Source organism: Chrysemys picta, chromosome 19, assembly GCF_011386835.1.
Source record: "Chrysemys picta bellii isolate R12L10 chromosome 19, ASM1138683v2, whole genome shotgun sequence".
In the NCBI taxonomy this organism is placed as follows: Eukaryota; Metazoa; Chordata; order Testudines; family Emydidae; genus Chrysemys; species Chrysemys picta.
The window spans coordinates 426,597-438,708 of record NC_088809.1 but is presented as its reverse complement, the minus strand read 5'-3'; the positions used below and the strand labels follow the sequence as shown (position 1 = coordinate 438,708).

At 44.0% G+C, this 12,112-nt stretch overlaps 1 protein-coding gene across 1 annotated transcript in view; it reads left to right on the top strand.

Moving 5' to 3' along the window:
* The first annotated feature begins 1,108 nt into the window (after positions 1 to 1,108).
* Positions 1,109 to 12,112, top strand: part of PITPNA (phosphatidylinositol transfer protein alpha) — a 45,225-nt gene continuing 34,221 nt past the window's right edge. The window contains exon 1 of the mRNA XM_005298294.5: positions 1,109 to 1,306. Coding sequence (XP_005298351.2) covers positions 1,124 to 1,306 — 183 coding nt within the window. The 5' untranslated portion in view covers positions 1,109 to 1,123. The remainder of the gene's footprint in view (positions 1,307 to 12,112) is intronic.

Genomic DNA, 12,112 nt, shown 5'->3' with positions numbered 1-12,112 from the left:
AGTTTGGCACCTAACTCCCTTTATGGATCTGGCAGTTGGTACGTGGTTGCTTAACGTGGAGTTTTCACAGTGACTATTACAGTGTTGACAACTCTTAGGATATTTGCAGGTTTTCTTACTCACATTTCCAATAGCTGGTGAGTTATCTCAGCATTCATTTAAATAAAAAAAGTTTCTAGCCTTCTTGGTTGTGGAGACAGTCTGGAAAAACATGACCCCAAGTCAGGAGCGCCGCCAGCTTTTCTGCCGCCCCCCACAGAGGCGGCAGAAGGTCCCGCTGCCGAAATACCGCCGCGGTTGCTGTCCCCCAAATTGTAGTGCCCTAGGCAGCCACCTAATGGGTTGCGCTGGCCCTGCCCCAAGTGTAACTTAAAAGCTCAAAACCCAGAAGGCAAATAATACCCAGAGTTTGACTTACCCTCCCCCCAAGTGTGAAGATTTCTTGGGCCTTTTTTTGGTTGAATGCTTGGGGTTACTGATACTGCAGCTAACAGGATACTAAAAGATTACATACAGAAGCAAGTTACTGTTTCCAAAGTTATCCTAATTGCTGTTTTTACAATACTTAATGACCAGGGAGGCAGGAACCAGGCTGTGCGCCAGCCGAGCTGGGTGGGACAGGCAGGAGAGGGAAGGGCCATACTTGTCAATAGGGCTGCCCCCTCGGAGGAGCAGAAAACTGGGCTACCCAGGCTACTAGGGAGTGCCTTGGCACATGTCCCAGCACAGCCACCTCGCCCCAGGGAAGTTGGGCGGGGCCAGCCCTGGCCCTGAGGGGAACAACCTGTCCCTGGTTAACCTAGAGTTGATCCTGACCAGACTCCGGCTTCCATCTCTGTCAGTAGCCGCTGAGCGACGCCTGGCCAGGCCAAGCCCTGCGGCAGGCCATGAGCACGTGGCCTTGGCCAAGGGCCTATCAGGGCAAAGCGACACCCTGGGGTGCGGCTAGCGCTCGAGCTTCGACTCCCGCGCTCAGAGCCCAGGCGGCCCTCGACCGTGAGCCGTCTTTCCCGCCTACTCAGGCGCCGCCCTGCGCACATGCGCGTTAGACACTACCCACGACTGGCCCTTTAAGGTGGGCTGTGAGTGGGCGGGGCACTGCGGAGGATCGCGCCTCCACGCGATGATGAGGGCAGCACGTTTGCGTGCCGCCGTGACGCAGTGGTTGCCGCAGAAACGCTCCGCTCCCCCCGCGCGGTGCGGTTCGCAGTGGAGCTGCCGGGAGGCGCCTGTCACCTTCAGCGCGGGCCGGAGCGGGCGGGAGACGCTGCGGCGGCGGGGCCGCCATGGTGCTAATCAAGGAGTAGTGAGTGCGGGCGGGCCGCGGAGCCGGGCGGGCGCTGCGCTGCGCGGGCTGGAGGGAGGCCGGGAGGAAGGGGAGTTTCTGCCCGCGGAGCCGGCGTCAGCCCCCCGCCCGTGAAGCCGGGGAGGCTGCGGGGCCGCGTCAGGTCCTACCCCCATGTCCGCGAGTCCAGGTGCCGGTTAGGGGTGAGGCCGGGGCCGGGGCTAGCTTGGGGCAGGGGGAGGGGCGCTGTGCTCTGCTCTGCTCTGCGACCCCGGCTTGGTGCGTCCCTCCTGGCTGGCCCGGCAGCGCGTCGGGGTCCCTGCCGCGGCCGGGGGCCCGGGCCAGGCCTCTCTGCCGGCGCTCGCTGACTCGCGGGTCGCTCCGGCAGCCCAGGCGGGAGGCTCCGTTTCTTTCCCGTTGCCTTGGCCTTTCCTCGCCCGCTGGGGCAGCGGTGGCGCCCGTAGCGAGTGGTGGCCCAGAGCAGGGCCCTGAGGATGGAGGCGAAACGGGGCTCTGAGGGGGAAATGCCTGTGGACGCTGCTCCGCGCTTTGCTGCGCTCATGACACTGGCAGGGAAGCTTCAGGGAGCCCCAGTGATGTAATACACCTTCAGACGTGTCCGCGTGTGTGTGTGTGTGAGAGTGACTCTGGGGACAGTTCACTATCACCGCACGAGTGCTGCAGCTCTCGGGAGCGGGGTAAGGTGAAGGTCACTAAACCAGTACAGATTTTGTTTTCTTGCTGTATGGATATTTGAGTCTATAACACTCTAGGTCCCTTTGAGATGTATGCTGTAGCGCTGAGAGAAGCTTAAATTCATGAGACTGTTGAAGACAATAGACAGGTTCTGCAGCTGTAATATAAGCAGCAGAATGAGCGATCCAGCATTGGCCTGTTGAGAGAGCCCCTCTCCCTACAGGTTTCGGAGTGGTAGCCGTGTTAGTCTGTATTAGCAAAAACAACGAGGAGTCCTTGTGGCACCTTAGTCTGCAAGGTGTCACAAGGACTCCTCTCCCTACAGTGACTCTGATTTGACCATTTCTCGGTCATCAGGAGAGCTTCTACCGTTCCAATACTTTTTGGATTAACTCTGGAAACTTTGAATTGTTTTTTTTTTCCCCTTGGTCTTGAATATGTCAAGCTAATTGTTTCTAGTATGTTTCTCCTGATGGTGCAAGTTTTCCCTCAATGGTAACCTCTGTGCACCATCTTTAGCTTTTTCTTAATTAGAGATGGTTGAATGTTCCTGAACTGAGTTGTGATTTCCCACAGTACAGATGACTGTCATTGCTATTTGGGTAGCTCTATTAAACAGTGAACTCTGTTCTGTCCAAGACACAAAGGAAGCCTTATGGTCAGGCCAGTGTACCATCTTGTCCTCTATCCCATCTCTGACAGTGGTTGCAACCAGATGCTTCAGCGTAAGTGTAAGAAAAAGAATCCATGTACTGGACTCAAATAATAAACTGCTTATAGGGACAGTTTATTTTTTACCTACTATCAAAGGTTGGCTTATATCGGAAGTATGAGGGTTTACAAGCCTTCTCTTTTCAATCTTGTAAATGTAGATATTCTCATTAGCCCAGATCCTCAGAAGTCAATGGGAGTTAGGTGCTTAAATATCTTTGAGGATCTGGGCCATTATCCATGAAAATAACTAATCTGTTTTAGAATCCTGCTAAGGTCTTGGCTTCTTTCTTGTGGTAATGAATTCAGTAGACTACTTATAATTTGCTGTCTTTTTTTTTAAATCCTGCTTTTCAGTTTAATTGAATGGCCCTTCTTTTTGTATCATTAGAGGGGGAGATGGAGCACCCAGTTACCTTCTTCAGTCCATTAATTGTTTTGTATACCCCAATCATACCTGTTCTTATTTGTTTGCTCTATAAACCAAACAAACAATCTTTTCAATCTCTCATCATGTGGAACTTTCCCTGGCCCCTCTAGCTTTTGTTACCCATCGGTACCACCTGTTTTTGTGACATCCTTTTTGAGATAGGGTGACTGGGACCAAACATAGCATTTTTCCATCCCATTCCTTATACATCCTAAAATTTTGAGTACTCTTTTGACTGCTGCTACATGTTGATGATCCACTGTAATGCTCATATCTCTTCTCTGAGTAATTACAAGTAACTTAGAAGCTAGTAATGTGACTGAATTGTTCAAATTATTCCTTTCAATATACATTACTTCGCATTTTCAACACTATATTCAATCTGTCACTGTCCTGTCTATTCAGTTATCTTTAAATTCCTTTCATGGTCTTTGCAGTCGTTTTTAGACTTGACTAAGCTTAATTCATGCCACTGCAAATTTTTGCCTTCTCACCACTTCCCTCCCATATCTGGATAATAAATATATGTGTAACACTTGTCTTGTTAAAGAATGTCGGGATACTCTGGTGTCAGCTCTTTGCAATGTTTAAAACTGACCACTTACGCTACTTTGTTTTTTATCACTTAGCCAGTTTCTAATTTATCATAGTACTTTACCTCATGCCTCATGCTAATTTCCTTAAGAGATCTCATAAGGGGCTTTATCCAAGATTTTTTTTTTTTTTTTTTGGAAGGCCGGATAATCAGTTTTTCTTTAGACACTATTTTGTTGACATGCTCACAGAATTTTAGTTGGTTTGAAAGACAAGTTTTCCTCTTACAGAAGCTGCACTGGCTTATCCCTATTTATGTGCATCTATATGTTTCATAATTCTGCTTAATTATTTCAGTCAATTTACCTTGTACTGAAGTAAAGCTCATCTGTTTGATCATCCCACCATTACCCCAGTAGGTATTTTAAAGATAATTACAACATTTGGTTCCCTCCACTCCTCTGATGTAATAACTGATTTTAAAGAGATTGCACTGCTAATAAAAATATTCAGTCATTTAATTCTTAACATTTTCCTGACCTCTTGGGTATGTACCATCTGGGTCTAGTGCCTTGTGCTTTAATTGATCATTTTGTTTCTGTAGTTTTTTTGTTTGTTTGGTCGGTTGGTTTTTTGTTGTTGTTGATACCTCAGTCTTTGACAGCATTTCTCTATTACCTGAAAAGAGTAGTTTGGAACAGATAGCTCCTCAGCATCCTTTGTGGTGAGGAGTAATGCCAGGAAATCACTTTACTTCTCTACAATGTCCTCTTCTCCTTAATTGTTCCCTTTTCTCCCTGACAAAACAGCAGATCCATAGACTCTCCCAAGCTTTCTGCTATAGCTATACAATAATTTCTTGTTGGTCTTTCTTATGTCTTTGGCTATTCGCTCTTAAAATTTCCTCGTACCACTTCAAATTTCCTTTCTACTTTTACCTGCCATAGTGTGGTTGGTTTCACTGAGGTTGGATTTCTGTTTATTAAAGAATACACATTTGGCTTGAAAAACCTCTTGAACCTTGCTATTCAATCATGGCATGGTGGGTTTTTTTATTCATGATTCCTTTTTTAGAAGGGGGGGAATGTATGCTCTTAGACTGTTATGGTTGATCAATCTAAGAATTTTAGCTTAGTTTGTTTTGACCTTTTGGATCTTTTTGGCTACTATCATCACTTTTTAGAAACCCCTTTTGAGTTTTGTCACTGTGCTAATTTTTGGTACAATGCCTCCCCCAAGGATGTTACACTTAATAGTGACCACAGTATATAATTACTTAGTGACTAAACTGTGGTTACAACTTGAATTAACTCCTGCATGCAACTTAAGACTTAGTCAAGGATAGTCTGTTATGTTCCAAGAAGCAAACTTTTAAAGTAATAAGAAATTGCTTCTTTATATGGGTAGCTGGAATCATACACTATTCCTACTTTATTGGATTTAGTCGCCTCTTTGGTGTCCTTCAACATTGTGCACTCAATATGCTTTTCCTGATCCGGAGGCTGGTGGTATTACCTTGCTAGTATATTTATGACTTTTGATTTTTATACATTACGTTTTTTACTGTACAGGTCTTCTCCACTCAGATTACTGGATTCTTTGGAATATTTTAGGTATAAAGCTATTCTTCCACCTTTGACCTATTCTGGCTTCCTGTATAGTTTATACTCAGGTATTATTGTCCCAGGTCATAATTAAGGGTGGTGGGTTTTTTTGTGTGGTCATCTCATCATATTTCAGTAATGATTATTATGTCACGCTCCTATTCCATTACCAGGCAATTCTAGTTCATCTATCTTTGTTTTGAAGTTTCTTTAATTGCTATATAGATATCTGTAGTTTCTGTTTTTGACCATATCCCTATTTGTATTTAACTCCTTAATTTGGTGCTCTATTATATTCTGGAAAATACTTCTGTGACCTTAACCGGTCCGTGCTTCTGGTCAGCTGTCATTTCTGTGTTATCCTTTACTGAATGCAGAGTTACCTTTATATTAGTCACTACCCAAAAGCTCTTACAATCTGAATAGAAAGAGCACTCAGGCTAGCGAGAGAGTGCATTGGGAGACCCAGAGGATGGTCTGAATTTGGAGCACAGCCCTTTTTCTTTAAGCACCTAATGTATAGGTGACTGTGCTTTTACTGAAGCAAGCTGGTATTGGTGGGCATCCTGGAAGGAGGAATTAGAATAAAGAGTGGGTGGGCAAGGGAGGGAATTCCAGGTGTAGTCAGCAGTTCTGTGGAAATTGTGACCACAGCAGAAAACGTCAGACCCCCTTCAGATTTCCCTTGATTACTGGTCTCTTTATGCTTTTTGCAGGTTATTCTATTCTTTGCTCTAGATCCCTTAAGTGTTATTCCCACCAACCTGAACACCGTTGGGGAGCTGGCAAATGTTGAGTTGAATATTTATTAGTATAGAGGGAACAAAAGAACTAATAAGGAGGCTGTGAAATCTAGTGGATAGAGCACTGGACTGGGGCTCAAAAACCTGGATTCTAGTCTTAACTGTGCCACCAGACTGCTGGGTGACCTTGGGCAAGTCTCTTTAATCTCACCTTGCCTCAGTTTCCCCATCTGTAAAATGAGGATGAAGACACTGGCTGACCTTTTTTTGTAAAGCTCTTTGAGATCTACTGATGAAAAGTGTTCTAGAAGAGCTTATTCTGATTATTTTATTTGTTTGTTATTGTGATACTTGCTTATGACCCATGAAGAGAGGGACTATGGGGGAGGAATTGGGAAGCCAGCTCTCTCAGTGAGGCTTGTTCACTTATTACACTTTTATTACCACATTTACCAGATCTTACAACCCAATTAGAGTTGAGCCTGATCAGTTTTTCCATAGAAGACCTCCAAGGAAACCAGAGGGTACAACAGGAAGTGGTGTTTGTGATCATAATGGTCACTCTTCCTTCAGCATTGAAACAATGCTCTAGCAGTGGCACATGGTGTGCTGTACTGGAGTAGCTGTCTACTGGATGAGACGAAACCAGGATACTTGCTGCTTTATTAGAAAGCCTGTGAAATGTCTTGCAAGGATAAGGGGCTGGAATGTATTTAGATAATTATACTCTCTCTCTAAATACCTCTCCCCAATATAGTCTGCTATATCTAGTTTGCCAAGAAGTAAATAAAGGTCCTATTGTCTAGTGTTTAACTGTACACTGTTAAACAGCTTCTGGAATTCAGTGGTGGGTGAAGTGATGTGTGATTTATAAAGTACTCTGAGAAGATAGCCCTTATGTTTATACAAAGATCGCTATTAGGCTATTTCACTTACATTTATGGATTTGGTATTAGGCCATTTTTTGAGTTACCTAACCAATGGAAGGCAGCAAGCACTGGGAAAGACACTGTGTTAGGTTAGAAGGAAACTGGTATATCACGCAGATAAACCCAAGCTAGCAAAGTTCTGGAGGCAGCCAGGAACAAGTGTTGCTATGCCTGCAGTGTGAAACATTTGTGTGTTCTAAGTGGTGCAAGTTACAAGGGCTGCAGTTCATTTCCTGTTTTGTGTTCTCTTGCAGTCGTGTCATTCTGCCTGTGTCTGTGGAGGAGGTAAGTCCTTTTCCTGCCGCTTCCTTTTCAGGACTTTGTTTTGTTTAAACAAATGTTTAAGCTTATGATTGACCAGCCGACAAAAGTCAGGAAATGCAAGAAAGACATGCATCCACCTTCAGGATTATCATGAAACTGTATGATCCAATGATTAAGATTGAGGACTGGGAGTCAGATTTGTGTATCCAGCTCTTCTGCTGACTCAGTTTGTGATTTTAGTCAAATCATTTAACTTATCTGTACCTGGGTTTTCCCATCTTCTCTAAAATGAGGCTAATGATATTGTCCCTCCTCCTGTAAAGTGCTTTCAGATCCATGAATTACAACTCCTAGAGAAGTTAATGATAAACTTGGATTTGCCAGATTGTTCCAAAGCACAACTTCCTTCTTTGTTTAATATAATCATTTTTCTTTTAAGGTGAGGAAACTTTAATAAATCTCTGAGGTTCCTTTTAATCTGGGTTTGTCTACAGTACAAAATTTAATTGTGTTAAAACATTTTACCTAATAATGTTAAACATTCAGTGCAGATGAGGACTGTTGTGTTTAAAATTGTCAGTTTGTTGTGGTCAATCCTGTTGTCTACCATATGGTTAACCATGACCAACTGTTGTGATTTTTAAACCTCACAGTACAAGAAATGTTCAGTCAAGTTAGTTTAATTTGATTGACAACACACTCAACATCTTTGTAGACAGTGTAACACATTTCAGATTAAGGGCATGTCTACATGGGAAAAGTTTTCCAGTTAAAGCTACGTAAGCTCATGGGTGAATTTAAACTAATAGGGGGGTTATACTGGTATAACTCCCTGGGCTGACATTTTTATTCTGGAATAACAGTAGCTTGCTTGCTTGCTGGTTTAGCTTATGTCACTTTGGAAGGGGTTTAAGTTAACCCCAAAAAAGTTTGGTTAAGTTAGTCTGAAATAATAGTGTATATCGGTTTAAATTCACACCATAGTTTATACCAGTATAACTTTCCTGGGTAGACAATCCCTAAGTCTTCCACCTAGGGCAAATCTACATTACAAAATTAAGTTGATCTAAGTTACATCGATATACAGCCGCAACAGTAATTGAAATGGTTTTACACATCCACACTATGCTCTTTGTGTCGGCCGCGTGTCGGCAGCGTGCATCCTCACCAGGAGCGCTTGCACTGATTTAACTGCCAGTATGAGGCATTGTGGGACGGCTTCTGAAAGGCAGCAACAGTCAACGTAAGCAATGCATCCTACATCGACCTAACTACATCGATTTAAGTGCTACGCCTCTCACTTAAGTGGGTGAGTTACATCAGTGGGAGCTACATTTTAGTGTAGATGCTTACAGTTAGGTCGATGTAAGCTACCTTACATTGACCTAACTTTGTAGTGTAGACAGACCCTAGACTACAACTTGCTGAGTTCAAATGAAGTATTAAACTGTGTTTGTGTAGGTGTTAAAAGGATTTTCAATCATGTTAATCTAAATCAATTGAGTTAATTTAGGAAAAATCCACCCCCCTGAGAGATGTAGCTATATCACCTAACCTCCAGTGTAGACAGTGCTAGGTCAAAAGAAGATTTTTAGGAAGGTGGATTAACTACAGCAATGAGAGATCCCCTCTCATTGCTGTAGTTGAGAGTCTACATTGAAGTGCCACAGTGGCGCAGCTGTGCGTCTGTAGCATTTTAAATGTAGACGTACCCTTAACTGAAAAACACACCTTTTTGCCCAGGTAGACAAAGCCTCAGGCCTTGTCTAGTTTAGGATTTTAGGTGTGATGTTAGCATAAATATGTGCTACTACATCTTCAATCCTAGTCTAGACAGGGTATTGGCATTTAACATCATGTTAGTAGACAAGCACTGAGTGGCCGCTCGTGAGTTATTGTCGCTAAGGTAAATGCTGAACCCGTGAACTGGCTCTCAGGTATACAGCAGCATAGTATTATGGCTCTATTCACACTGTGAAAAATGGCCCTTGGCTGACAATGATTGTCTGAGTGGGTCCTTCTGTTTTTCATTCCCTTCGCCTGCCCTCACAGCCCCACAGTCATGTTGAAAATGGTTTAATTGTAGTTAGCAACAGAGGGTCATGGAATACAAGCTGTCAGGAACAGTATCCCTGATGATGACACAGCACAGCTTGTTGCTGAGCTCTGTGACTTTATCCTCACGCACAATTATTTCAAATTTGGTGACAATATATACCTCCAGACCAGTGGCACCGCTATGGGCACCTGCATGGCTCCACAATATGCCAACATTTTTATGGCTGACCTGGAACAACGCTTTCTCAGCTCTCGTCCACTCACGCTCCTTCTCTACCTACACTACATTGATGACATCTTCATCATCTGGACCCATGGGAAGGAGACCCCGGAAGAATTCCACCATGATTTCAACAGCTTCCACCCCACCATTAACCTCAGCCTGGACCAATCTACACGGGAGGTCCACTTCCTAGACACCACAGTACAAATAAGCGATGGCCACGTTAACACCACCCTATACCGAAAACCCACCGACCGCTACGCCTACCTTCATGCCTCCAGCTTCCACCCCGGGGACACCACACGATCCACAGTCTACAGCCAAGCGCTGAGGTACAACCGCATCTGCTCCAACCCTTCAGACAGAGACCAACACCTACAAGATCTTCACCAAGCATTCTCAAAACTATGATACCCACACAAGGAAATAGAGAAACAAATCAACAGAGCCAGACGTGTACCCAGAAGCCTCCTGCTACAAGACAGGCCCAAAAAAGAAACCAACAGAACTCCACTGGCCATCACCTACAGTCCTCAGCTTAAACCTCTCCAACGCATCATCAGTGATCTACAACCCATCCTGGACAATGATCCCTCACTTTCACAGACCTTGGGAGGCAGGCCAGTCCTCGCCCACAGACAACCCGCCAACCTTAAGCATATTCTCACCAGCAACCACGCACCGCACCATAACAACTCTAACTCGGGAACCAACCCATGCAACAAACCTCGTTGCCAACTCTGCCCACATATCTACACCAGCAACACCATCACAGGACGTAACCAGAACAGCTACAACATCACCGGCTCATTCACCTGCACGTCCACCAATGTTATATATGCCATCATGTGCCAGCAATGCCCCTCTGCTATGTACATTGGCCAAACTGGACAGTCACTACGCAAGAGGATAAATGGACATAAGTCAGATATCAGGAATGTCAATATACAAAAACCTGTAGGGGAACACTTCAACCTCCCTGGCCACACAATAGCAGATGTAAAGATAGCCATCTTACAGCAAAAAAAACTTCAGGACCAGACTCCAAAGAGAAACTGCTGAGCTCCAGTTCATTTGCAAATTTGACACCATCAGATCAGGATTAAACAAAGACTGTGAATGGCTATCCAACTACAGAAGCAGTTTCTCCTCCCTTGGTGTTCACACCTCAACTGCTAGCAGAGCACCTCACCCTCCCTGATTGAACTAACCTTGTTATCTCCATACTGATTTATACCTGCCTCTGGAAATTTCCATTACTTGCATCTGAAGAAGTGAGGTTCTTACCCACGAAAGCTTATGCTCCCAATACTTCTGTTAGCCTTAAAGGTGCCACAGGACCCTCTGTTGCTTTTTACAGATTCAGACTAAGACAGCTACCTCTCTGATACTTAATTGTAGTTGAGACAAATCCCTTCTCCAAGAACATGATTACTGGAACAGTGCTGAATGCAGTTTTGTCCTGTCTGTTCTAGCAGTTAAATCACTGTCAGCACTAGCTAAAGTGACCCACTGAGACATCCATTGTCAAACTTGTTATGCTCCCAATGTAGATTGGGGGCTGGGTGCATGGTGAAATGCACAAGGTATGTGAGTGATACATGTCTACCTACGAATAGTATGTTAATGTTTAGTCCTGACATTGTGCTCACGCAGTTAGACTGTCTCTACCCCAAAAACAATAATAGTCTAATGGACCTAGAGAAGACATTCCTCATTGGGAAGGAATAACTTGCATTTTAAACAAATAATTATTGCTATGAACTTGTAGTATCTAGGCATCATGGAACTCAAGGGGGTTAAATGAATTGAGGGTGAATAAAGAAAGAAAGCCTTCTTGGTTTTGAAAATTCTTATCTAATTATTTTCAAATATATTTCCTGGGCAAAACATGTACTTTGCTTTATCTTGGAAGACTGCAAGTCTGCATGGGGAACTCCCTTTGGACGTAAACCATATTTCTAAACAAAATAGCTAGGTTACATTTAAAAAAAAACACAACAAAAACCCTAAAATTCCTAAAGCACTGCATCCATGTTATAGACTAATAGCAGCGAAAATTTGAAGAAGTCCCCCTCTCATTTAATCCAACTCAGAGTGAACACTGTATCTACACTTCATAGAACTTGCAGCTGAGCGGGTCTTTTCCAGATCTTGTAAAAATTAGATTCCACTTTTTGGCTTTGTTTATATTAAGTTTTAACGGGTGTAGGAGATGGAATTCTGAGAATAGGTGTTTATAATGGATATGCTGATCTGATTATTTCTTCACTGGCCATTAGACAGCTGTGGAGAGCTAACTGGTTCTGCTCCCTGGACTTCTATCTTCTGACATTGCACCACTCTTTTAACTTCCCTCCCTCCTTGTGCTCTCAACACCACTTCTCTAGAGAGAAATTCTGTCAGGGAATAAATGCTTTTCCAGAGACCTACCTTCACATTCACAAAGTGGCCAAGGAGTTGGAGCGAAAATGACTCCAGCCTCAAAGCGTGTCCGTAGCAGATGCTTCACCAGGCCTGGGCCCCTCTCAGGATATATTTCTCTGTTGCTGCCTCATTAGAAACCTTTCATTTGAAATGTCAAGGTCCAGGGTTTACTTTACTTTCTAATGCCTTTTGATGAGAGAGCTGTGAG